This window comes from Haliotis asinina, chromosome 7 (genome assembly GCF_037392515.1).
Source record: "Haliotis asinina isolate JCU_RB_2024 chromosome 7, JCU_Hal_asi_v2, whole genome shotgun sequence".
Taxonomy (NCBI): Eukaryota; Metazoa; Mollusca; class Gastropoda; order Lepetellida; family Haliotidae; genus Haliotis; species Haliotis asinina.
The window spans coordinates 51,579,796-51,607,788 of NC_090286.1; the positions used below are offsets into that span (position 1 = coordinate 51,579,796).

Below are 27,993 nucleotides of genomic sequence, written 5' to 3' on the forward strand. Positions count from 1 at the left end.
TTAAATTTGAACTCAGTGACACGCTCGGTCATTAAAGATATTGTCTTCCAATGAGTTCTACAGACCCGTAAAGGTCTGGATTGGAACCGGTCTTAGGCAACAGATGCTTGTCGTAAGAGGCGAATGATCGGGTGGTCAGACTGACTGAGTTGGTTGTCACTTTTCGTCGTATTCCAGTTACGTAGATCGATGCTCATGCTATTGATCACCTCGCTGTGATATTGTTGGAATACTACTAGAAGCAGAGTAGAAACCATACTCACTCACTCATGAAATGAGACATTGGCATGAAATACGACCGTAAATCTTCTGAACATACTGTAGTATAGACAGGGTACCTTTTGTTAGGGAACACCAATGTTTCTTTACTGATCCAAAGAGATGATCTTTAATAGATGTTAAAGTATCATTTGCAACTTGTCCTGGAATAGCGTCAATAGAGTTTTACGCCATTAAACGTGAACAATCTAGTCATACTCCTATGCTGCATGATATGATTAATGATAAATTGATGATATTAAATAGGGTATTTACCATTTGGCCAAATCCGTCCTCAAGCGAATATCTCTGGGATGGCATGTGTTGTACAGTAGATTGCAGATAGAGATCGGTATCGTTTATGCATTATTCTTCTTACACCTGAGGATCGATTCGTCCGAGAAGTTAACCTTATTCCAATCATGTACTTGAGTCTGCAGTGCCTTGTCACATGCATTCATTTCGTCTACTAATTCGTTAAAAAAACATGTCTGAGAATGCATCCTTGCCGTAGGCCAGATGTTTTCGAAAATAATCGCTGTGCGTTTGTTGCGAAGAACCTTCCTGATCGTAGCATGACAGTGGATGCCAGTTGGCGTGAGATGGATGGTCATGTGACTTGTGCGTTACGTAGATAGTCATCGACTGTTGAGATTGTTGAAGATGACCTACCAGTTTCTGAGACAGGTTTCTGATTTGTCTGTCTTCACATTCTGTTGTACATTTGGGTCCTTTTACGGCTTATACTATTACCTTTATTTCGTCTACGCCTTTAACAGTGTCAATTAGTTCAAGTTCCTATATAGCTTGGTCATATCTTTGATGGCTAAATCGCCTATTTATGTGTCTTAAACTGTACAATTTATTTTTAACTAAGGAATATCTTAGAAAAGAGGCATACGGTAGTCAATCTGGAAAATAATAATAATAATGGCGATGTACGGCGTCCTGGAAAATGATGATTTTAAACTTCTCTGGAATAGGCCAATATACAGCCTGAGACGGATTCCAGTCAATAAACCTGATCTTGTCCTTTTTGATAAAACCAATGAAATTATTTATATCATAGAATTTTCTGTCCCTTTTGACATCAATGTGATTGGCAAAATTCAGGAAAAGCATGATAAATATGCGGACCTCGCCTTTGAAATGTCTCGCTTGCATCCCAAGTACACGGTCGTCAGGCTCCCCATTGTTCTCGGTGCCCTTGGTTTGGTACCTCCTGATCTCTTGGCGCAGATCAGGAGAGTGCCCGGGTTCTTCACCGGGAGCATAGCCCTTCTGACAATCCGGGTAATGCAGAAGGCTGCAGTGTTGGGGAACCTTCATATTCTCTTGAAGGTTCTTGAATGGTTCGACTAGGCAGTGTCTCCTGGGAGAAGTCCCATTCGCTGTCTAGGTTGCGTGTAGAGGGGGTGACGGCCCTGAGCTGATGATGAGCTTTACCAGCCCGACTGTGCCAAGATCACCCAAACCCTCCCTGCTCCATTTCTATCTCAATCTGTAAAACACACTATTTTATAAAGCACCTAGTTTCCAGGCATAGCCTGCTCAACGGCGCTGAGAATAGCTACATAATAAAGTTGTTGGAGCAAGATATTGAGGAGTCGTTTGAATGATGAGATGGAGTCAGCAGACTTTATGTTGATTGGCAGGATATTCCATAGTTTCGAAGCGAACATAGAGAACACATTTTCGGCAAGCCTAGTTCTTGTGGATCGTACATGAAGCAGACACTGGTTGGATGAACGAAGAGTTCGTTGAGGCTGGTATGTGGTGAGGAGATCCTCAATAGAGGTCTGGACAAAGAGTGCAGAGTACGTGAGGATGGAAACGGAAGCCAGTGGAGCTGTTTGATGACTGGAGTGATATGATCAGTTGGTTTGGTGAGGGAGATAACTCTGGCGACCTTGTTCTGAATGCGCTGGAGATTGGAGATGACAGTAGTACCGGATAACAGGGCATTGCAATAATCCAACCGAGAAATAACAAAGGAGTTGATGATAGTTTTTGTTGTATCAGAGTCAGTGTATTTACGGATTCTTCCTATGCTGGTGAGGTGATAGTTCGCTGAGCGGGCGATGTTGAGAGATTGCTTCTTGCTGGACGTAAGATGGTCGAAGATAACACCAAGGTTCTTGTCTTGTGCAGACAGTTCTATCGTGACTTTGTCGACCTCTAAGTTGATGGTGGTAGTTTGGACAGCTGCTGTTTAGTGCCAATCACAATGAAATCTGTCTTGTCACCATTCAGCTTGAGTGAGTTACACAGCATCCACTCCTGTATCTCTGTGATACAACGTTCCAGTCTGGATACACAGGTGGAGAGGCTGGCTGGTTTTATGAAGAGGTAGAACTGTTGATCATCAGCGTATCCATGGAACAATAGCAGGTACTTTCTTACAATGGATCCCACAGGTTGAATGTACATTGAAAATAGAGCCGGTCCAAGCACGGATCCCTGAGGTACACCATGTAGGATAGGTTTAAACGACGAGGATGATCCATCAACATTTACACACATTCACCATGATAGAGCAAGAACGTCGACCCCGAACGTGTGTTGTAACCTAGAAAGAAGAATGTTGTGGTTTATAGAGTCAAATGTTGCCGACAGATCAAGCAGCACAAGTAGAACAACTTCCTATCCGTCTAGTGATCGGAGAATATCATTTTGCACACATATTAGCGCTGTTTCTGTGGAATGGCTCTTCTTGTACGCGGATTGGTAGAGCTCAGACAAGTCATGTTCGATGATGTGTTTAGAGAGTTGAGATAGGATAACCTTCTCTAGGATTTTTGAAACGAAGGATAGGTTTGGCACAGGGCGGAAGTTTTTGAAATCGTGATTCAATGTCCAGAACTATATTATTCACTTTCTCAATGAAGAAATCACAGAGTGCTTCAGCACGTTCAACAGTCTCCTGTTCTGATCTGCTGGTTGTCAAGCTACCTTTGGTGTCAGTAAGCCTGTTTACAATGGAAAACAGTTGTTTGGAATCACCCTTGCTCTCTGCAACCTTCTGTCGGATATGCAGTTGTTTGGCTTGTTTCAACAATGACGTTACCGTGTTACGAAACATCTTGAATATCTGTCTGTGTATTTCGAGTCCGCTTTTTCGCCATGCCCTCTCGGCACGACGGCGTTCATGTTTAGCATGAGTGATATCATCGGTCATCCATGGTGACTCTGACCTAATCACAACCGTTGCTGTTTTCATAGGAGCGTGCTTGTCCAATGTTTGCAACAAGGCGAAATGAAAGGCTTCAGACACAGTGTTAACACTTCTTATGCCAACACATTCAAGTTCAGTGTCAGATAGCAGGTCTCCATGCTCCTCAAAACAAGCATTAAGGTCTTTGGGGAACAGTACTCTGTCAATTGTTCGAGTTTTCCTGTACGTTATTGTCTGGCGCACAGGCTTTGGTTTCTCTAGGTTTATATGGAAGAAGACACAAAAATGATCAGAGATGTCATAGTCGACAACCTCCACAGAGAACACCAGATTGCCCTCAGCTTTAGTTATAACCAGATCTAGAGTGTGGCCACTGCGATGGGTCGGTCTTGTGACATGCTGCACCAACTCAGATGTGTATAAAATATCACGGAACTAATCAGCCAAAGTGTTACCAGGACAATCAACATGTATGTTAAAGTCACCAGCTATAAGGATGGGTTGATTGGTGGAAGTGATAATTTCAATAAGGCTAGAGAGTTCATCCAGAATAACTGATGGGGTCAAGTGCAGTTTTTGTGATGACGGTGGTCTATATATTGCGACAAGTCTGACACAGACGCCATGAACACACAGACACATATCAAGGAATTCAAAACTCTTGTAGTCTGAATGGGCAGATTTGTTGAGGGTTACGTTTAGGGAAGATCTGAAAATAATGATAAGGCCGCCACCCTGCCCAGTGAGTCTGTTGACAATGAGAAACTTGTATCCACTGGGGACCACTTCATTTATAATGATATTATCACCAGGTTTTAGCCAGGTCTGTTACTATACACATATGAAGGTTCTGTTCTAAGATAAAGTCATTGATTTCCATTGCTTTGTTGCGGATAGATCTTGCATTTAGGAGAAAGGCATTAAGATTATTTACACCATGAGCTTTCTTTGTTGGATGGAGGCTGGTGTCACTGTGGCACACAAACCTGTCTTTCGCTTTAGTAGACAGTTCTTTGATTGGCTTTCTTGTTTTCCGCCCTCCTCGGCGACCACGACTCCTTGACCTCTTCATCAAGCCAGTCGTGTAGGTGGTGAGTGGTGGACAATAAAAATGCAAGCTACTACTGGTGATAGCATTACGTAATGATACCAAGTCACCTCTGGTGTAGCTTATCCTCTCCATTGTTACCAGTCTGCTGTGCAATAGTCGAGCTTGGGGTGTAATTGGGAAAGTGTCCTGAACAGAAATAATGTTTGTGCTTAAACAGAACACAAGTGTCCATAAAGTCCACATTTCCATATGAAAATTATATACAGTGAACCTGCAGATCTTCACAAATGGATACATATGGTTTTGAGTGGTGAAAACAGCACAGAGATTGCAGGAATTGCAATTTTCGTGAGAGCAGTTGTAGTGTGGCCTGTCGCTACCAGGCGCCAGTAATCAATGAAAAGACGTTAAGTGGTGATAAAAATATAATTAATAATAAATTCCTCACCTTCAAATTGCCTCCCTTGCACCCCAAATGCCCTTGGTACCTCCACACCTCCAGATAAAAATAGTACGTGATTTTCATTATTGACCTATTTTCCTTGCCCGTACAGCAGTATCGTTCCATTTCACAGTGGCGGTATGGATTGTGTTGATACTTGATTGTATATATTAACGTACATGCTCAGATCCTGGTTTAGAACTATTAAACTGTTTCCAGTATTATCATTGTACTTCATCTACTTAAACGTTTGCTCAACAGCTGTCCGCGTGGAACACTGATGTAAAACAAAAGGTGTTTGTGTTTTAAACTGTCAGTTTGCTTAACAGCTGTACGTGTGGAACACTGATGTAAAACAAAAGATGTTTGTGTTTTAAACTGTCAGTTTGCTCAACAGCTGTATGTATGAAACACTGATGTAAAACAAAACGTGTTGGTATTTTATACTGTCAGTTAGCTTAACAGCTGTGTACACGTGGAACACTGATGTAAAACAACGCGTGTTTGTGTTTTAAACTGTCAGTTATTCGGTGTCTTATTCCTAGCAGGAGCGTGGTTAGCCTATTTCAGTCGTCATGAAAAAGTCTTGGGTTCGTTTCTTGAATACTCTGCGATTCCTTTTCTGGTTTTCACTCGAATGGTATTTGTGGAATATTACTAAGCGTTTCATTCAACCTTGGTCTCTAACTCACTCACCATTGACATCGTATGGTGAGGCATACCTGAGTAATGTCTTTGATACTTATATTACAGCAAATGTCAACTCGGCTGAATTTGAACTGGTCAAGGGAAATGGGAGAGTTCTGAGTGATGATAAGCTTGAAAAAATATTTGATGGGAATCAACGATCCTGCGTGAAAATCAATGGCAACTTGAATGTTACATTTGCGGCCCGTGCGCTGACCCGCATCAACATTGTTGTACAGCCACGTAGTAAGTAAATTGTACATTTATTCATTCATTGTTATATACCGCACTCAGCAATATTTCTGATATATAGTGTCGATCTGTAAATTGTCGAGTCTACCCAAACAATCCAGTGATCAATGTCATGAGCATCGATCAACGCGGATACACTGATATGTGTCAGCCTCTTACAAAAAGTATGAGTTACTGAAGATCAATTTTAACTCTGAGCTTCATGGATCTACATTGTTGATACATGCAGTCATTTTGATCGAGATACCTTAAACAATTGCAAAATCTCAGAACAGATGAACTCCCAAGTGCAAGTTCATATTAATGCGAACTATGACATACATAAAACAAAATGCATATTCTTTATTAAGCATTAAACGAGATACTCAGCAGTTTATCTAAATTTGGGCATTACAACAGAATAAAATAATAAACTCCCTGTAACACTCAGCTGGATATCGTCGCATAAACCATGTTTCCTGAGATTTTTTTGTATGATATGAAATCTATTGTTATTTGTTGTTTCAGATATAACTCTGACGGTGGATGGAGCGAATCTACATGAAGACTGTCGGTGTGAAACGAGGCCAGTAACTCGGAAGAGATTCAATTTTACTAGTATCAATTTTAGTTGTCCATTGCAAACGTCTGCGAGCCTCCAGCTGTTCGATGTGAAACGGCTGTGTGACGTGAAGTTGGACAAGAAATCGGGTAACGGTACTGCATTAGTCGTGTCATTTATATTCAGTTTTAGACGTTATAGGGTGAGAATGTTTCTGATGAAACATGTTTGTTATAAGAGGCGACAAACAGGACCAGATGGTCTGGCTCGCTGATTTCGCTGATACATCATCGAATCCCTGTGCATCTATACTCTTTGGTGGCAAACATTAGATTGCGTGGACCAGAATCGAGCATATCAAGAACATATCACTTATTTTCGTAACGATATCACTTACAGTCGATGTGACTAAACATCTCAACTGACTCACTGTGTAACATCGTCACCATCGTCATACAGCTGGAATATTGCTGACTTTATACAACAAACATACAACCAACGTTGTCAAAGAAGAAGCAACACAACGCAAAAAAATGATTTGTGTACATACGTAATAACAGCCACACATCTTCAGTGAACCAAAGATAGGAAATCGGAACAGAGCGAAAAGCCGAGTGCGTACAAACACTTGTGTTGTTCATTGAAAATATGTCCGGTTCTCATCATGAAGATACAAACACACTGGAGAAATGCGTCTTTAAATGATATTTGTCTGGCTATTTATTGTGATACTGTGTACACAATGTCATTCATTATTTTGTTGAATCTGGTATAACTGTCCAGCTTTCGGAAAGCTGAGCAATATATTTGAGGGTTCTGGTGCACAGGTTAGAGGCAATATCTAGAGGCAAGAATGACGTCAACGAGGCAGGAATGACGTCAAAGAGACAAGAACGACGTCAAAGACGGTTATCGTTTATGACGGTTATCGTTTATATATGGCTTGATACTTCCTGATATAGGTTTAGTTTCATCCGTTTCTTGAAAACAAATTGTGTGTACGCTCCTGTGTCACCATTTCAATTGTTTTCTACAGTTATTTCAGAGATTGGAGGGTATAACAGCACCATTTACATTCACTTGCTCGTTACAATCGCAAAGCGGTGTTTAAAAAATAACCATCCCAACTTATGATTACACGATGCCATTTAGAAAGTGGTCAAATGCAACATATGTCATGTTCGGGATTTCACAAATTCTAGTACTTTTTTGGATTCGAACCCGCACCCTCAGAGTCAGGCACCTAATCAGTGGAAATCGAGGTGGCTGAGCGGGCTAGGCGGCTGACTTTGTGTGCTGGCGATTAGGTGCCTGACTCTGAGGGTGCGGGTTCGAATCCCTGATGGGACTCAACCAAAAAAGTACTAGAATTTGTACTTTACTGAGAAAGTGAAATCCCAAATATGACATATGTTGCGTCCCAACTTAAGATGTAATTAATGACAGTAAGTAACTGCACATGAAATACAACCTATGCAGATTGCATGACTGTAGAAATTGTTCACACAGGAAACGTATCATCCTAAGTAGAATTCTTTCACATGGCAAACTGATGTACATGTATGAAGCATGACATAACCAGAGTATGATGATTCCGTTTTAGGTGCATTGGATAAGCAAATGAAATGCACCGAATGGAATCAAAGGAATGAACTCACGACACAAAAACAAGGTAATCACAGGTCATCTACTAAAGATAGTTATACTTTACATATACGCCCTAGAGAGAGCATACAAAATATGGGTTTCAAAATGTTGATGGAAAACATTGGCGAAATAATGAGAACACACCTCAAGACAAGCTTTTGAAATCAAGGTGTTGAGTCTGTAAGAACAGATATACATATTCTGTGCGTTGTTTATTTTGCTCTAAAGTGATCAAACTCATGTTTCAGAGAGAAGCACAGCGGCCCCCGACCCTTGCTCCAGTGGTTCCTTCAAGTGCCAGAATGGAACCTGTAGCATCGTGAACAACTCTCCTTTGTGTCAGTGTTATGACGGTTCAACTGGGTATCACTGTGACAAAGGTACTCTATTAGATTTATTGTGTACCTGCTTTAATAGTTAACATGTTTGCGTTTAGCTTCCAGTATCAATGCCTGTAGTCTTTTCTTCTTTCTTTGCAGAATAACTGTCAGTTATGTTAGGTTTCACGTCATATCCTGTAATCCCCCGCGTAAATACGGGATTAGAATTGATCTTCAAGAACCCATGCTTGTCGTGAGCGGCGACTAACTGGATCAGGTGGTCAGGCTCGTTGACTTGGTTGACATGCCATTGCATCCCAAGTGAATAGATCGATGCTGATCATTTCTTTGATGGGTGTTTTAGAAGTTGAGTTGATGAAGAACGATGAGAATCGTCACGTATATACTTCTCCTTTTCTGTGATAGGGACGTGTCGACATAGATTCTATTGCTTGATACCGACATTAGAATCTATGTCCAAACATCGCTATCACAGAATAAAGAACTGTCTGGTCCAGACTCCATTATTTACAAACCGCCGCCATAGAGTAAGAATATTGTTGAGTGCGGCGTTAAACTACAAACAACCAAATCGAGTAAAAGACACATGGTGGAGACCACTAGTCTCTCCTTCATTCAGTATTGAATCTGCAACTTTTCGAGACTGTCATTTATCTGACGCACGTTTTGAAATTACAAGCGTATTACAAGTCCCTCTGTTATGAGTATTGTCTGGTCTTACACATACAACATACTTTTGCAACAGTGTGTGATCCCGGTACCTTTGGCGCAAACTGCAGTGGAACGTGCGGAGAAGGATGTGTCAATGCCACCTGTGACGTTCAACATGGAACGTGCTCCTGTTTGCCCGGGTGGAAGGGATCAAAATGTGACACTGGTGGGTTTGGGGTTTTTGATAATTACATATTTTAGCTAAATGATTCAGTTGGCTTAGCAGTTTTGTGAGAATATGTTCTTGTACATCATTTCACCACAGTCGATATACGTGTCTTACCAAAATTGACAAAACTGGGAAAAGCTCGACGTCACATCTATAACTGGAAATACATCTAACATTTCATGAAGTCGATATACCATGTGCGGACGGATGTGTCAATGCCACTTGTGACGTCAAAGATGGAACGTGCTCCTGTTTGCCCGGGTGGAATGGATCAAGATGTGACACTGGTGGGTTTTGATTTTTGATAATTACATATTTTAGCTAAACGATTCAATTAGCTTGAGGGTGCTGTAACAATATGTTCACTGACATCAGCTTAGTTGAGTCACCGTTGTACATAACGTCAAGGGTTTGTATACGAATGTGAATGTAACTTCAGCATGTAATAATGGCACGTTTGGCATCAACTGCCAGGGAAAGTGTGGGGAAGGATGTGTCAATGGCGCCTCTGACATCAAAACAGGAAACTGCTCTTGTTTGCCCTGATGGCAGGGATCGAAATGTGACACTGGTGGGTTTTGAGTTTAAGCAATTGCGTATCGTAGCAAACTTGGAAAGCACACTGATTAGCACAATTCTGTAAAACGCTTTAAGTTTTAGAACAGGTTTAAGGTCATAGCTGTAAGTGAAACTATATTTGACATTTCACTGGGTCGATATACGATAAAGAATACATAGATACCATAGTGTATGTCTTCATTTATCCCCGTGTAATGTTTCGGCTTGTGGCCCCGGAGGCATTGGAAGAAACTACAGGAAGAATGGTTTTGAGTTAAAAAAAATAACTGCCTTTTGCAAAATTGGAAAATGATTGGTTAGCATGATAGTTCCATAGGACGCCCAAAGTCGTAGAACGGGTTCTTTAACGTCGTATACGTATCTTGCAAAAACTGACGAAATTGGGAAAAGATTGAACGTCAAACCTATAACTGGAAATACATTTAACATTTCATGAAGTCGATATACCACATAAACTAGCTCTTCATAGTGTTTGTCTTCATTTATCGCCATGTAATGCTTCAGCTTGTGGCCCCGGTACCTTTGGGTTAGACTGCGGGATGATGTGTGCGGACGGATGTGTCAATGGCACCTGTGACGTCAAAAATGGAACGTGCTCCTGTTTGCCGGGGTGGAATGGATCAAGATGTGACACTGGTGTGTATGAAAGCTTCACGTGCGCTTAAATAATAAATGAGATAACAAAGTAAGAAAAACAACACATTTATGCTTGAACATGTTATAATATTCTGTGTATGAGTGATGAATATAAAACAATGAATGTTACAGGTTGTAACAGAGTGATTGGTACCACTGTTCTTACTAATCAGGACGATGGTGCAGACTAGTGGTTAAAGTGTTTGCTGGTCACACTGACGATCTGGGTTTGATTTATGAAATCCATTTTTGGTCTTTCCCGCCATAGTATTGCTGGAGTGTAGCTAAAAGTGGTGTAAAACATGCTCACTCAATCACTTTTACAATTGAAATTTCAATAAAATCCGCAAATCTGAAAAAATGTAATGTTTATCTTCCAAATTCATGCTTGATTTTGAGGCAGGACTAATCAGTTGTTGCACAACTTGCCCCCCTTTATATGTCATGTATTGCATAACTCATGTATATCTATGTATCGGGGGTAGGACAAACCCCACCCGGACAAAATTCCACCCGGACAAACTCCAGTCTGACAATATCCTCAAAGGTCAAAATGTCTGTACACTTCGGACAAAATCTCAGCAGTGTTAAATGACACACAACTCAGTTTACATTACTTTAAATCTAGAGGGTGAGGCTATTAAATGATACATGCTACAACGAAAAGTTCAATTAAATGGAAGGAAGGTCTCATCAGGTGATTCAGAAGCGACTTTAACTCTAGACTGAGTGAGTGAGTTAAATGTTACGCCACTATCAGCAACATTCCAGCTATATGGCGCCGATCTGTAAATCATCGAGTGTAGACAAGACAAGTCAGTGGTCAGTAACATGAGCATTGATCTGCGAAACTGGGAATCGATGACATGTGTCAACCAACTCAATAAGTATAACCTCCCGATCCCGTTAGTCGCCTCTTACGACAAGCATGGTTTGCTTATGTGGAAAGCATAGGTTGCTGAAGACTTCTTCAAGGGTCCTCAAAATAGATGAAAGCTAAAATACCCCACTCCAATTATTTACTCTGCACCTCGATTTGGAAATCTAAGACTTAACACCTTCCATCGACGGCACTCCCATGTGCAGGTGCAATGTCAGTTTAAACTTTTTGATATTAACAGTTATTTAAGAACTCGGACCTCACTTATATCCCAGGACAAATTCATTTAGTTTCTCTTGACGCATCTTTTGTATTGAAATGGTTCATTAACGGATTTTATTAACAATTTTCTGCATATTCTATTCACTACTGACAGTGACAATTCACGATGTCCATTTATTTGTATGATCATATGATGGTTGTTGATTCCTATCATTGATAACATCAGATGAATATGTCGTTCTTGTATACCTGATCAACTACCAGAATGCCCAGACGCAACCTTCGGTGACAACTGCACGGGTAGATGCAGCCGTGGGTGCTCTCAACCCTACTGCAACAAGACAGACGGAAGCTGCATGTGTCGGCCAGGGTATCATGGTTCTACCTGCCACGAAGGTCGGTTAATGCAACCTCATGATCACAACTTCAGTAGTGTTTTTATTTGACACTTTCTTGAGTTCACCAACAGAGGGCAAAGTTATAATCAACTTGTTAACTAACGATAGATACAGTCGTAATAGCAAAATATTGCTAAAAAGAGTAACATGTGAACTAGTTACCTTCCAGGAGAAAAACAAATTGGGTGGATTTGATAATGATGCTGAATGATATGAAAAACAGAATGGCTTGTTTTCTTCCGTTAAGAAATGTGGATGACGTACTAACACTTTATGAACAGGATCTCATTAACATGCTTGCAGGAAAAGCGATTTATGGCTTCATTGCGAAAGACAAGTTTACAGAGTTGTCTCCCTTCAACTGGTTTTAAGATTGGCACATAGTTTGTTTTTGTTGTTGTGTCAAACATTAAGCATAAGTGACATATGCATGTGATATTACAACCTGACCCAGATATTCTTTGGATTAAGCTTCTCTAGTCTTTCCACACAACCATTACAGATCCCTTCATCAGCATTTGTGACCGTGACCTACCGTAATGTCACGAGTAGTTACGAATGCTTCATCAGGTGAAGTGACAGTTCAGACTATGACGTCGTCGCTATGACGTCACAATGCATCACAAGAGTACAGTATAAATAAAGCTGAAGTTGAAAACTTGAATTGTTAATTACACATGGGACCTTTTGATGAACTTTTGATAAAAGTTGGGCGTATTGTCTATTTATTTGGAAAGTCATCTATTGAGTAATCATTGTGTGTTTGCAATCATTGCCACATATAGCGACAACGCTTGTCGGCCAGACTTGCTGACTTGGACGACACATGTCGTCGGATCCCAAATTTGCAGGTCGATGCTCATGCTGCTTATCACTGGATTGTCTGGTCCACACTCGATTATTTACAGACCGCCGCCATATAACTGGAATGTTGCTGAGTGTGACGTAAAACTAAACTCACTCATTCAGACGTACTAAATTCTTTGTTTTGTCAGAGTGTAAAGACGGAAGATATGGTCACTACTGTAATACCAGCTGCAGTCAAGGATGTTCCACTACCGCCTGTGACAAGGCCAACGGATCATGCAGTTGCAGACTCGGCTACACTGGGCCAACCTGCGATGAAAGTACGTTCTAAACGAGTTTAGTCTTGTCAGGTCAATATGATGTGTTCAAAAAATAGGTGGAAAGCTCATGTGAAATGACCCTCTTTGCACTTTGTCTTGTCAGGGTGTAAAGACGGAACATATGGCCCCTACTGTAACACCAACTGCAGTCAAGGATGTTCCACTACCGCCTGTGACAAGGCCAACGGATCATGTATCTGCAAAGCCGGCTACACTAGGCCAACCTGCGATGAAAGTACGGTTTATGCGTATTTCGTGTCGCTAGATCATAATAATGGAATAAACACAGTCTGTCCAAGTCAGGTGTCATCCAAAGCGTGGTTGCCTTGCATGAAAAGTTTGGCATTCCTTCTGTCCATAAAAGTCATGCGTAAACAGCATTGCATAATAAAGTGTCCAATCAATGAGCTTCGTATACGTGATATATAAAAGGAAACGCATATAAGGCCAGTTTGTTAACTAAGGAAGAAATCTGAAAAAAACATATTCAACGGTGTAATCAACGTTTGACTTGACAACTATTATGGTATGTCCATTCCTCTTTTGAACTGGATTTCAAAGCAACAAAAAATTCTGTACAAAGATATATATTACAGGACACAAGGATAGTTCGTATGACGTATTTGATATGAATGTATCACTTCCATCTGATACTACACTCTAAACACTTTGTCGTGTCAAAGTATAAAGACGGCATCTATACTTTCCTTTGCCCTTGTTTTTGTTTCATGCCATTTTAATGCCAATCCTATCACAATTAAATTGACATTCAGTTTACATTACTTTAAATCTAGAGGGTGAGGCTATTAAATGATACATGCTACAACGAAAAGTTCAATTAAATGGAAGGAAGGTCTCATCAGGTGATTCAGAAGCGACTTTAACTCTAGACTGAGTGAGTGAGTTAAATGTTACGCCACTATCAGCAACATTCCAGCTATATGGCGCCGATCTGTAAATCATCGAGTGTAGACAAGACAAGTCAGTGGTCAGTAACATGAGCATCGATCTGCGAAATTGGGAACCGATGACATGTGTCAACCAACTCAATAAGTCTAACCTCCCGATCCCGTTAGTCGCCTCTTACAACAAGCATAGTTCGCTTATGTGGAAAGCATACTATCTATTAGGTTGCTGAATCACTGCTTCAAGGGTCCTCAAAATAGATGAAAGCTAAAATACCCTACTCCAATTATGTACTCTGCACCTCGATTTGGAAATCCAAGACTTAACACCTTCCATCGACGGCACTCCCATGTGCAGGTGCAATGTCAGTTTAAACTTTTTGATATTAACAGTTATTTAAGAACTCGGACCTCACTTATATCCCAGGACAAATTCATTTAGTTTCTCTTGACGCATCTTTTGTATTGAAATGGTTCATTAACGGATTTTATTAACAATTTTCTGCATATTCTATTCACTACTGACAGTGACAATTCACGATGTCCATTTATTTGTATGATTATATGATGGTTGTTGATTCCTATCATTGATAACATCAGATGAATATGTCGTTCTTGTATACCTGATCAACTACCAGAATGCCCAGACGCAACCTTCGGTGACAACTGCACGGGTAGATGCAGCCGTGGGTGCTCTCAACCCTACTGCAACAAGACAGACGGAAGCTGCATGTGTCGGCCAGGGTATCATGGTTCTACCTGCCACGAAGGTCAGTTAATGCAACCTCATGATCACAATTTCAGTAGTGTTTTTATTTGACACTTCCTTGAGTTCACCAACAGAGGGCAAAGTTATAATCAACTTGTTAACTAACGATAGATACAGTCGTAATGGCAAAATATTGCTGAAAAGAATAACATGTGAACTAGTTACCTTCCAGGAGAAAAACAAATTGGGGAAGATTTGATAATGATGCTGAATGATATGAAAAACAGAATGGCTTGTTTTCTTCCGTTAAGAAATGTGGGTGACGTACTAACACTTTATGAACAGGATCTCATTAACATGCTTGCAGGAAAAGCGATTTATGGCTTCTTTCCGAAAGACCAGTTTACAGAGTTGTCTCCCTTCAACTGGTTTTAAGATTGGCACATAGTTTGTTTTTGTTGTTGTGTCAAACATTAAGCATAAGTGACATATGCATGCGATATTACAACCTGACCCAGATATTCTTTGGATTAAGCTTCTCTAGTCTTTCCACACAACCATTACAGATCCCTTCATCAGCATTTGTGACCGTGACCTACCGTAATGTCACGAGTAGTTACGAATGCTTCATCAGGTGAAGTGACAGTTCAGACTATGACGTCGTCGCTATGACGTCACAATGCATCACAAGAGTACAGCATAAATGAAGCTGAAGTTGAAAACTTGAATTGTTAATTATGCATGGGACCTTTTGATGAACTTTTGATAAATGTTGGGCTTATTGTCTATTTATTTGGAAAGTCAACTATTGAGTAATCATTGTGTGTTTGCAATCATTGTTCATTATCAATTCAAGTTACATTTTCTAATGTCTTGCATGAATATATGATTATTACCAACAGTTCAAGTTTTCAACTTCAGAGTACCCACAAAATATCTTGGTCATCTGTAACAACTTCCATATGCTGCCAAGAGACAATCTGTAGTCAATCATGCATGGTCAGCATATTAGCCAAATTCTGTTCGAAAACTCACTAGCAACGGCCGGTTTGAACTTACCACTACTGGTGGAAGGGTGGAAACAGGATAGCCACCATCATTTATTTTGGAATACTGACTACATAAAAGATTAGTTGGCGAATTCTTCTTTTGACCAACGACAACGTTCATCGTCACTTATGCCGTTTATCACAAAGCAAAACCAATTAAGATGGCTCCATGTTTTAACATGAGTCATTAACACCTGTCATGTCAGAGATGTATTGCGAAAGATACAAGTAGGTGTAATTTGTGTTAATGCATCACTTTCAACTGTGTGAATTTACCCACTAAACGACCTGTGAAGATCTGGGGTAGAACCCCACCTTCAGCAGCCCATGCTTGCCACATATAGCCACAACGCTTGTCGGCCAGACTTGCTGACTTGGAAGACACATGTCGTCGGATCCCAGTTTAGCAGATCGATGCTCATGCTGTTGATCACTGGATTGTCTGGTCCACACTCGATTATTTACAGACCGCCGCCATATAACTGGAATGTTGCTGAGTGTGACGTAAAACTAAACTCACTCATTGAGACATGCTAAACATTTTGTCTTGTCAGAGTGTAAAGACGGAAGATATGGTCACTACTGTAATACCAACTGCAGTGAAGGATGTTCCACTACCGCCTGTGACAAGGCCAACGGATCATGTATCTGCAAAGCCGGCTACACTGGGCCAACTTGTGATGAAAGTACGTTCTAAACGAGTTTACTCTTGTCAGATCAATATGATGTGTTAAAAAATGAAGGTGGAAAGCTTATGTGAAATGACTCCCTAAACACTTTGTCTTGTCAGGGTGTAAAGACGGAACATATGGCCCCTACTGTAACACCAACTGCAGTCAAGGATGTTCCACTACCGCCTGTGACAAGGCCAACGGATCATGTATCTGCAAAGCCGGCTATACTGGGCCAGCCTGCAATGAAAGTACGGTTTATGCGCGTTTCGTGTCGCTAGATCATAATGATGGAATAATCACAGTCTGTCCAAGTCAGGTGTCATCCAAAGCGTGGCTGCCTTGCATGAAAAGTTTGGCATTCCTTCTATCCATAAAGGTCATATGTAAACAGCAGTGCATAATAAATTGTTTAATCAAAGAGCTTGGTATACGTGATATATAAAAGGAAACGCATATAAGGCCAGTTTGTTAACTAAGGAAGAAATCTGACCAAAAAAACATATTCAACGTTGAAATCAACGTTTGACTTGACAACTGTGATGACATGTCCATTCCTCTTTTGAACTGTATTTCAAAGCAATTAAAAAGCCGTACAAAGATATATATTACAGGCTACAAGGAGAGTTCGTATGACGTTTTTCATAAGAATGTATCACTTCCATCTGATATTACTCTCTAAACGCTTTGTCTTGTCAGAGTGTAAAGGCGGAACCTATGGTCTCCACTGTAACTCAAGCTGCAGTGAAGGATGTTCCAGTGAATGTGACAAGGCCAACGGAAGGTGCAGATGCAAGCCGGGATACAAGGGAAAAAAATGTTTTCGACGTGAGTTACACCAAATATGTCTTATTGATAACGCTATAGAAGAGTTCAATCAAGTTGAGTACCTCTTCATATATGAGGCATCACTGACAAAGATGATATCTTGTGCATCTTCCTGTTTACACACGTACCATATGGTACATTTGTGCCATATTTCTTCAGGTGAATATTAGACCTGCCCTAGTATGTGTAGGACAAGTGCATCTTTACGTGATTACCTGGTCTTATAACCATTTGGAAGTGATACACGAGCACATGTTCCAGACAAAAACAAACTCGACAGTCGCGTCAGAATCAAAAGGGGTTTCATCGCTTCTATGAAATGTCATTATTTACTTGTCGATTATGCAACAACATACTCCCCTATCAAAAAGTTCTGAATTGGAGTATTAAAAGAAATTGGCTTTGAAGTTCCCAATAATGTGTCAACTCGTAGGGTTGTTAATGTCTAAAGCTAATAGTTTTATTGCATCACTTGCATCTGAAATGACTCTCTAAACGCTTTGTATTGTCAGAGTGTAAAACCGGTACATATGGTCACCACTGTAATTCAAGCTGCAGTCAAGGATGTTCCACTACCGCCTGCAACAAGGCCAACGGATCATGCAGTTGCAAACTCGGCTACACTGGACCAACCTGCGATGAAAGTACGTTCTATGCACATTTCGTATTGACAAATGATAATGAAGTGTTAAAAGTAGAAGGTGGAAACTTCATGTGATGTATTTAGATTTGTTGTATCATTTCCACGTGAAATGATCCTCTATACACTTTGTCTTATCAGGGTGTAAAGACGGAACATATGGCCCCTACTGTAACACCAACTGCAGTCAAGGATGTTCCACTACCGCCTGTGACAAAGCTAACGGATCATGTATCTGCAAAGCCGGCTATACTGGACCAACCTGTAATGCAAGTACGGTTTATGCGCGTTTCGTGTCGCTAGATCATAATGATGGTATAATCAGAGTCTGTCCAAGTCAGGTGTCACCCATAGCATGGCTACCTTGCATGAAAGGTTTGGCATTCCTTCTATCCATAAAGGTCATATGTAAACAGCATTGCATAATAAATTGTTCAATCAATGAGCTTCGTATACGTGATATATAAAAAGAAACGCATATAAGGCCAGTTTGTTAACTAAGGAAGAAATCTGACAAAAAAACCCCACATATTCAACGATGTAATCAACGTTTGACTTGACAACTCTGATGACATGTCCATTCCTCTTTTGAACTGGATTTCAAAGCAACAAACAAATCTGTACAAAGATATATATTAAAGGCTACAAGGATAGTTCGTATGACGTATTTCATAAGAATGTATCACTTCCATCTGATATTACTCTCTAAACACTTTGTCTTGTCAGAGTGTAAAGGCGGAACCTATGGTCTCCACTGTAACTCAAGCTGCAGTGAAGGATGTTCCAGTGAATGTGACAAGGCCAACGGAAGGTGCAGATGCAAGCCGGGATACAAAGGGGGAAGATGTGTTCAGCGTGAGTTACACCAAATATGTCTTATTGATGACGCTATAGAAGAGTTCAATCAAGTTGTGTACCTCTTCATATATGAGGCATCACTGACAAAGATGATATCTTGTGCATCTTCCTGTTTACACACGTACCATATGGTACATTTGTGCCATATTTCTTCAGGTGAATATTAGACCTGCCCTAGTATGTGTAGGACAAGTGCATCTTTACGTGATTACCTGGTCTTATAACCATTTGGAAGTGATACACGAGCACATGTTCCAGACAAAAACAAACTCGACAGTCGCGTCAGAATCAAAAGGGGTTTCATCGCTTCTATGAAATGTCATTATTTACTTGTCGATTATGCAGCAACACACTCCCCCATGACAAGTTCTGAATTGGAGTATTAAAAGAAATTGGCTTTGAAGTTCCCAATAATGTGTCAACTCGTAGGGTTGTTAATGTCAAAAGGTAATAGTTTTATTGCATCACTTACATCTGAAATGACCCTCTAAACGCTTTGTATTGTCAGAGTGTAAAACCGGTACATATGGTCACCACTGTAATTCAAGCTGCAGTCAAGGATGTTCCACTACTGCCTGCAACAAGGCCAACGGATCATGCACCTGCAAACTCGGCTACACTGGACCAACCTGTGATGAAAGTACGTTCTATACATATTTCATATTGTCCAATCATACTGATGTGTTAAAAAATAGAAGGTGGAAACTTCATGTGATGTATTTAGATTTGTTGTATCATTTCCACGTGAAATGATCCTCTATACACTTTGTCTTGTCAGGGTGTAAAGACGGAACATATGGCCCCTACTGTAACACCAACTGCAGTCAAGGATGTTCCACTACCGCCTGTGACAAAGCTAACGGATCATGTATCTGCAAAGCCGGCTATACTGGACCAACCTGTAATGCAAGTACGGTTTATGCGCGTTTCGTGTCGCTAGATCATAATGATGGAATAATCACAGTCTGTCCAAGTCAGGTGTCATCCAAAGCGTGGCTGCCTTGCATGAAAGGTTTGGCATTCCTTCTATCCATAAAAGTCACATGTAAACAGCATTACATTATAAATTGTTTAATCAAAGAGCTTGGTATACGTGATATATAACAAGGGACGCATATAAGGCCAGTTTGTTAACTAAGGAAGAAATCTGACCAAAAAAACAAACATATTCAACGATGTAATCAACGTTTGACTTGACAACTGTGATGACATGTCCATTCCTCTTTTGAACTGTATTTCAAAGCAATTAAAAATCCGTACAAAGATATATAGTACAGGCTACAAGGAGAGTTCGTATGAGGTATTTCATATGAATGTATCACTTCCATTTGAATCTACCCTCTAAACGCTTTGTCTTGTCAGAGTGTAAAGGCGGAACCTATGGTCTCCACTGTAATTCAAGCTGCAGTCAAGGATGTTCCACTACTGCCTGCAACAAGGCCAACGGATCATGCACCTGCAAACTCGGCTACACTGGACCAACCTGTGATGAAAGTACGTTCTATACATATTTCGTATTGTCCAATCATACTGATGTGTTAAAAAATAGAAGGTGGAAAGTTCATGTGATGTATTTAGATTTGTTGTATCATTTCCACGTGAAATGATCCTCTATACACTTTGTCTTGTCAGGGTGTAAAGACGGAACATATGGCCCCTACTGTAACACCAACTGCAGTCAAGGATGTTCCACTACCGCCTGTGACAAGGCCAACGGATCATGTATCTGCAAAGCCGGCTACACTAGGCCAACCTGCGATGAAAGTACGGTTTATGCGTATTTCGTGTCGCTAGATCATAATAATGGAATAAACACAGTCTGTCCAAGTCAGGTGTCATCCAAAGCGTGGTTGCCTTGCATGAAAAGTTTGGCATTCCTTCTGTCCATAAAAGTCATGCGTAAACAGCATTGCATAATAAAGTGTCCAATCAATGAGCTTCGTATACGTGATATATAAAAGGAAACGCATATAAGGCCAGTTTGTTAACTAAGGAAGAAATCTGAAAAAAACATATTCAACGGTGTAATCAACGTTTGACTTGACAACTATTATGGTATGTCCATTCCTCTTTTGAACTGGATTTCAAAGCAACAAAAAATTCTGTACAAAGATATATATTACAGGACACAAGGATAGTTCGTATGACGTATTTGATATGAATGTATCACTTCCATCTGATACTACACTCTAAACACTTTGTCGTGTCAAAGTATAAAGACGGCATCTATACTTTCCTTTGCCCTTGTTTTTGTTTCATGCCATTTTAATGCCAATCCTATCACAATTAAATTGACATTCAGTTTACATTACTTTAAATCTAGAGGGTGAGGCTATTAAATGATACATGCTACAACGAAAAGTTCAATTAAATGGAAGGAAGGTCTCATCAGGTGATTCAGAAGCGACTTTAACTCTAGACTGAGTGAGTGAGTTAAATGTTACGCCACTATCAGCAACATTCCAGCTATATGGCGCCGATCTGTAAATCATCGAGTGTAGACAAGACAAGTCAGTGGTCAGTAACATGAGCATCGATCTGCGAAATTGGGAACCGATGACATGTGTCAACCAACTCAATAAGTCTAACCTCCCGATCCCGTTAGTCGCCTCTTACAACAAGCATAGTTCGCTTATGTGGAAAGCATACTATCTATTAGGTTGCTGAATCACTGCTTCAAGGGTCCTCAAAATAGATGAAAGCTAAAATACCCTACTCCAATTATGTACTCTGCACCTCGATTTGGAAATCCAAGACTTAACACCTTCCATCGACGGCACTCCCATGTGCAGGTGCAATGTCAGTTTAAACTTTTTGATATTAACAGTTATTTAAGAACTCGGACCTCACTTATATCCCAGGACAAATTCATTTAGTTTCTCTTGACGCATCTTTTGTATTGAAATGGTTCATTAACGGATTTTATTAACAATTTTCTGCATATTCTATTCACTACTGACAGTGACAATTCACGATGTCCATTTATTTGTATGATTATATGATGGTTGTTGATTCCTATCATTGATAACATCAGATGAATATGTCGTTCTTGTATACCTGATCAACTACCAGAATGCCCAGACGCAACCTTCGGTGACAACTGCACGGGTAGATGCAGCCGTGGGTGCTCTCAACCCTACTGCAACAAGACAGACGGAAGCTGCATGTGTCGGCCAGGGTATCATGGTTCTACCTGCCACGAAGGTCAGTTAATGCAACCTCATGATCACAATTTCAGTAGTGTTTTTATTTGACACTTCCTTGAGTTCACCAACAGAGGGCAAAGTTATAATCAACTTGTTAACTAACGATAGATACAGTCGTAATGGCAAAATATTGCTGAAAAGAATAACATGTGAACTAGTTACCTTCCAGGAGAAAAACAAATTGGGGAAGATTTGATAATGATGCTGAATGATATGAAAAACAGAATGGCTTGTTTTCTTCCGTTAAGAAATGTGGGTGACGTACTAACACTTTATGAACAGGATCTCATTAACATGCTTGCAGGAAAAGCGATTTATGGCTTCTTTCCGAAAGACCAGTTTACAGAGTTGTCTCCCTTCAACTGGTTTTAAGATTGGCACATAGTTTGTTTTTGTTGTTGTGTCAAACATTAAGCATAAGTGACATATGCATGCGATATTACAACCTGACCCAGATATTCTTTGGATTAAGCTTCTCTAGTCTTTCCACACAACCATTACAGATCCCTTCATCAGCATTTGTGACCGTGACCTACCGTAATGTCACGAGTAGTTACGAATGCTTCATCAGGTGAAGTGACAGTTCAGACTATGACGTCGTCGCTATGACGTCACAATGCATCACAAGAGTACAGCATAAATGAAGCTGAAGTTGAAAACTTGAATTGTTAATTATGCATGGGACCTTTTGATGAACTTTTGATAAATGTTGGGCTTATTGTCTATTTATTTGGAAAGTCAACTATTGAGTAATCATTGTGTGTTTGCAATCATTGTTCATTATCAATTCAAGTTACATTTTCTAATGTCTTGCATGAATATATGATTATTACCAACAGTTCAAGTTTTCAACTTCAGAGTACCCACAAAATATCTTGGTCATCTGTAACAACTTCCATATGCTGCCAAGAGACAATCTGTAGTCAATCATGCATGGTCAGCATATTAGCCAAATTCTGTTCGAAAACTCACTAGCAACGGCCGGTTTGAACTTACCACTACTGGTGGAAGGGTGGAAACAGGATAGCCACCATCATTTATTTTGGAATACTGACTACATAAAAGATTAGTTGGCGAATTCTTCTTTTGACCAACGACAACGTTCATCGTCACTTATGCCGTTTATCACAAAGCAAAACCAATTAAGATGGCTCCATGTTTTAACATGAGTCATTAACACCTGTCATGTCAGAGATGTATTGCGAAAGATACAAGTAGGTGTAATTTGTGTTAATGCATCACTTTCAACTGTGTGAATTTACCCACTAAACGACCTGTGAAGATCTGGGGTAGAACCCCACCTTCAGCAGCCCATGCTTGCCACATATAGCCACAACGCTTGTCGGCCAGACTTGCTGACTTGGAAGACACATGTCGTCGGATCCCAGTTTAGCAGATCGATGCTCATGCTGTTGATCACTGGATTGTCTGGTCCACACTCGATTATTTACAGACCGCCGCCATATAACTGGAATGTTGCTGAGTGTGACGTAAAACTAAACTCACTCATTGAGACATGCTAAACATTTTGTCTTGTCAGAGTGTAAAGACGGAAGATATGGTCACTACTGTAATACCAACTGCAGTGAAGGATGTTCCACTACCGCCTGTGACAAGGCCAACGGATCATGTATCTGCAAAGCCGGCTACACTGGGCCAACTTGTGATGAAAGTACGTTCTAAACGAGTTTACTCTTGTCAGATCAATATGATGTGTTAAAAAATGAAGGTGGAAAGCTTATGTGAAATGACTCCCTAAACACTTTGTCTTGTCAGGGTGTAAAGACGGAACATATGGCCCCTACTGTAACACCAACTGCAGTCAAGGATGTTCCACTACCGCCTGTGACAAGGCCAACGGATCATGTATCTGCAAAGCCGGCTATACTGGGCCAGCCTGCAATGAAAGTACGGTTTATGCGCGTTTCGTGTCGCTAGATCATAATGATGGAATAATCACAGTCTGTCCAAGTCAGGTGTCATCCAAAGCGTGGCTGCCTTGCATGAAAAGTTTGGCATTCCTTCTATCCATAAAGGTCATATGTAAACAGCAGTGCATAATAAATTGTTTAATCAAAGAGCTTGGTATACGTGATATATAAAAGGAAACGCATATAAGGCCAGTTTGTTAACTAAGGAAGAAATCTGACCAAAAAAACATATTCAACGTTGAAATCAACGTTTGACTTGACAACTGTGATGACATGTCCATTCCTCTTTTGAACTGTATTTCAAAGCAATTAAAAAGCCGTACAAAGATATATATTACAGGCTACAAGGAGAGTTCGTATGACGTTTTTCATAAGAATGTATCACTTCCATCTGATATTACTCTCTAAACGCTTTGTCTTGTCAGAGTGTAAAGGCGGAACCTATGGTCTCCACTGTAACTCAAGCTGCAGTGAAGGATGTTCCAGTGAATGTGACAAGGCCAACGGAAGGTGCAGATGCAAGCCGGGATACAAGGGAAAAAAATGTTTTCGACGTGAGTTACACCAAATATGTCTTATTGATAACGCTATAGAAGAGTTCAATCAAGTTGAGTACCTCTTCATATATGAGGCATCACTGACAAAGATGATATCTTGTGCATCTTCCTGTTTACACACGTACCATATGGTACATTTGTGCCATATTTCTTCAGGTGAATATTAGACCTGCCCTAGTATGTGTAGGACAAGTGCATCTTTACGTGATTACCTGGTCTTATAACCATTTGGAAGTGATACACGAGCACATGTTCCAGACAAAAACAAACTCGACAGTCGCGTCAGAATCAAAAGGGGTTTCATCGCTTCTATGAAATGTCATTATTTACTTGTCGATTATGCAACAACATACTCCCCTATCAAAAAGTTCTGAATTGGAGTATTAAAAGAAATTGGCTTTGAAGTTCCCAATAATGTGTCAACTCGTAGGGTTGTTAATGTCTAAAGCTAATAGTTTTATTGCATCACTTGCATCTGAAATGACTCTCTAAACGCTTTGTATTGTCAGAGTGTAAAACCGGTACATATGGTCACCACTGTAATTCAAGCTGCAGTCAAGGATGTTCCACTACCGCCTGCAACAAGGCCAACGGATCATGCAGTTGCAAACTCGGCTACACTGGACCAACCTGCGATGAAAGTACGTTCTATGCACATTTCGTATTGACAAATGATAATGAAGTGTTAAAAGTAGAAGGTGGAAACTTCATGTGATGTATTTAGATTTGTTGTATCATTTCCACGTGAAATGATCCTCTATACACTTTGTCTTATCAGGGTGTAAAGACGGAACATATGGCCCCTACTGTAACACCAACTGCAGTCAAGGATGTTCCACTACCGCCTGTGACAAAGCTAACGGATCATGTATCTGCAAAGCCGGCTATACTGGACCAACCTGTAATGCAAGTACGGTTTATGCGCGTTTCGTGTCGCTAGATCATAATGATGGTATAATCAGAGTCTGTCCAAGTCAGGTGTCACCCATAGCATGGCTACCTTGCATGAAAGGTTTGGCATTCCTTCTATCCATAAAGGTCATATGTAAACAGCATTGCATAATAAATTGTTCAATCAATGAGCTTCGTATACGTGATATATAAAAAGAAACGCATATAAGGCCAGTTTGTTAACTAAGGAAGAAATCTGACAAAAAAACCCCACATATTCAACGATGTAATCAACGTTTGACTTGACAACTCTGATGACATGTCCATTCCTCTTTTGAACTGGATTTCAAAGCAACAAACAAATCTGTACAAAGATATATATTAAAGGCTACAAGGATAGTTCGTATGACGTATTTCATAAGAATGTATCACTTCCATCTGATATTACTCTCTAAACACTTTGTCTTGTCAGAGTGTAAAGGCGGAACCTATGGTCTCCACTGTAACTCAAGCTGCAGTGAAGGATGTTCCAGTGAATGTGACAAGGCCAACGGAAGGTGCAGATGCAAGCCGGGATACAAAGGGGGAAGATGTGTTCAGCGTGAGTTACACCAAATATGTCTTATTGATGACGCTATAGAAGAGTTCAATCAAGTTGTGTACCTCTTCATATATGAGGCATCACTGACAAAGATGATATCTTGTGCATCTTCCTGTTTACACACGTACCATATGGTACATTTGTGCCATATTTCTTCAGGTGAATATTAGACCTGCCCTAGTATGTGTAGGACAAGTGCATCTTTACGTGATTACCTGGTCTTATAACCATTTGGAAGTGATACACGAGCACATGTTCCAGACAAAAACAAACTCGACAGTCGCGTCAGAATCAAAAGGGGTTTCATCGCTTCTATGAAATGTCATTATTTACTTGTCGATTATGCAGCAACACACTCCCCCATGACAAGTTCTGAATTGGAGTATTAAAAGAAATTGGCTTTGAAGTTCCCAATAATGTGTCAACTCGTAGGGTTGTTAATGTCAAAAGGTAATAGTTTTATTGCATCACTTACATCTGAAATGACCCTCTAAACGCTTTGTATTGTCAGAGTGTAAAACCGGTACATATGGTCACCACTGTAATTCAAGCTGCAGTCAAGGATGTTCCACTACTGCCTGCAACAAGGCCAACGGATCATGCACCTGCAAACTCGGCTACACTGGACCAACCTGTGATGAAAGTACGTTCTATACATATTTCATATTGTCCAATCATACTGATGTGTTAAAAAATAGAAGGTGGAAACTTCATGTGATGTATTTAGATTTGTTGTATCATTTCCACGTGAAATGATCCTCTATACACTTTGTCTTGTCAGGGTGTAAAGACGGAACATATGGCCCCTACTGTAACACCAACTGCAGTCAAGGATGTTCCACTACCGCCTGTGACAAAGCTAACGGATCATGTATCTGCAAAGCCGGCTATACTGGACCAACCTGTAATGCAAGTACGGTTTATGCGCGTTTCGTGTCGCTAGATCATAATGATGGAATAATCACAGTCTGTCCAAGTCAGGTGTCATCCAAAGCGTGGCTGCCTTGCATGAAAGGTTTGGCATTCCTTCTATCCATAAAAGTCACATGTAAACAGCATTACATTATAAATTGTTTAATCAAAGAGCTTGGTATACGTGATATATAACAAGGGACGCATATAAGGCCAGTTTGTTAACTAAGGAAGAAATCTGACCAAAAAAACAAACATATTCAACGATGTAATCAACGTTTGACTTGACAACTGTGATGACATGTCCATTCCTCTTTTGAACTGTATTTCAAAGCAATTAAAAATCCGTACAAAGATATATAGTACAGGCTACAAGGAGAGTTCGTATGAGGTATTTCATATGAATGTATCACTTCCATTTGAATCTACCCTCTAAACGCTTTGTCTTGTCAGAGTGTAAAGGCGGAACCTATGGTCTCCACTGTAATTCAAGCTGCAGTCAAGGATGTTCCACTACTGCCTGCAACAAGGCCAACGGATCATGCACCTGCAAACTCGGCTACACTGGACCAACCTGTGATGAAAGTACGTTCTATACATATTTCGTATTGTCCAATCATACTGATGTGTTAAAAAATAGAAGGTGGAAAGTTCATGTGATGTATTTAGATTTGTTGTATCATTTCCACGTGAAATGATCCTCTATACACTTTGTCTTGTCAGGGTGTAAAGACGGAACATATGGCCTCTACTGTAATACCAACTGCAGTGAAGGATGTTCCACTTCCGTCTGTGACAAGGCCAAGGGATTTTGCAGCTGCATACGCGGCTACACTGGACCAACCTGTGATGAAAGTACGTTCTATACGAGTTTGGTCAACATAATTGTTGGAAAAGAAGCTGTGTAGTGTGGTGTCTTTAGTTTTATCTCGTAACTTCCACATGAAATGACCGAATAAACACTTTTGTTATCAGAGTGTAAAGCCGGAACCTATGGTCACCACTGTAATGCCAACTGCAGTCAAGGATGTTCCAATGAGTGTGACAAGGCCAGTGGGAAGTGCAGATGCAAGCCGGGATACAGGGGAAACAAATGCTTTTGGCGTGAGTTACATCAGA

At 40.4% G+C, this 27,993-nt stretch overlaps 1 protein-coding gene across 2 annotated transcripts in view; it reads left to right on the forward strand.

Moving 5' to 3' along the window:
* LOC137291585 (multiple epidermal growth factor-like domains protein 6) overlaps nucleotides 1-27,993 on the forward strand; it is a 52,849-nt gene that overhangs the window by 5,526 nt on the left and 19,330 nt on the right. The window contains exons 2-34 of one of the 2 annotated variants that reach the window (XM_067822966.1): nucleotides 5,680-5,859; nucleotides 6,373-6,555; nucleotides 8,010-8,078; nucleotides 8,302-8,433; nucleotides 9,140-9,271; nucleotides 9,460-9,561; nucleotides 10,358-10,489; nucleotides 11,856-11,987; nucleotides 12,985-13,116; nucleotides 13,220-13,351; nucleotides 14,660-14,791; nucleotides 16,334-16,465; nucleotides 16,570-16,701; nucleotides 17,150-17,278; nucleotides 17,791-17,922; nucleotides 18,060-18,191; nucleotides 18,645-18,773; nucleotides 19,285-19,416; nucleotides 19,555-19,686; nucleotides 20,139-20,270; nucleotides 20,409-20,540; nucleotides 21,849-21,980; nucleotides 23,523-23,654; nucleotides 23,759-23,890; nucleotides 24,339-24,467; nucleotides 24,980-25,111; nucleotides 25,249-25,380; nucleotides 25,834-25,962; nucleotides 26,474-26,605; nucleotides 26,744-26,875; nucleotides 27,328-27,459; nucleotides 27,598-27,729; nucleotides 27,850-27,978. In XM_067822966.1, coding sequence (XP_067679067.1) covers nucleotides 5,680-5,859; nucleotides 6,373-6,555; nucleotides 8,010-8,078; nucleotides 8,302-8,433; nucleotides 9,140-9,271; nucleotides 9,460-9,561; nucleotides 10,358-10,489; nucleotides 11,856-11,987; nucleotides 12,985-13,116; nucleotides 13,220-13,351; nucleotides 14,660-14,791; nucleotides 16,334-16,465; nucleotides 16,570-16,701; nucleotides 17,150-17,278; nucleotides 17,791-17,922; nucleotides 18,060-18,191; nucleotides 18,645-18,773; nucleotides 19,285-19,416; nucleotides 19,555-19,686; nucleotides 20,139-20,270; nucleotides 20,409-20,540; nucleotides 21,849-21,980; nucleotides 23,523-23,654; nucleotides 23,759-23,890; nucleotides 24,339-24,467; nucleotides 24,980-25,111; nucleotides 25,249-25,380; nucleotides 25,834-25,962; nucleotides 26,474-26,605; nucleotides 26,744-26,875; nucleotides 27,328-27,459; nucleotides 27,598-27,729; nucleotides 27,850-27,978 — 4,347 coding nt within the window. The remainder of the gene's footprint in view (nucleotides 1-5,679; nucleotides 5,860-6,372; nucleotides 6,556-8,009; nucleotides 8,079-8,301; nucleotides 8,434-9,139; nucleotides 9,272-9,459; nucleotides 9,562-10,357; nucleotides 10,490-11,855; nucleotides 11,988-12,984; nucleotides 13,117-13,219; nucleotides 13,352-14,659; nucleotides 14,792-16,333; nucleotides 16,466-16,569; nucleotides 16,702-17,149; nucleotides 17,279-17,790; nucleotides 17,923-18,059; nucleotides 18,192-18,644; nucleotides 18,774-19,284; nucleotides 19,417-19,554; nucleotides 19,687-20,138; nucleotides 20,271-20,408; nucleotides 20,541-21,848; nucleotides 21,981-23,522; nucleotides 23,655-23,758; nucleotides 23,891-24,338; nucleotides 24,468-24,979; nucleotides 25,112-25,248; nucleotides 25,381-25,833; nucleotides 25,963-26,473; nucleotides 26,606-26,743; nucleotides 26,876-27,327; nucleotides 27,460-27,597; nucleotides 27,730-27,849; nucleotides 27,979-27,993) is intronic. The other variant, XM_067822967.1, reaches the window with a different exon arrangement.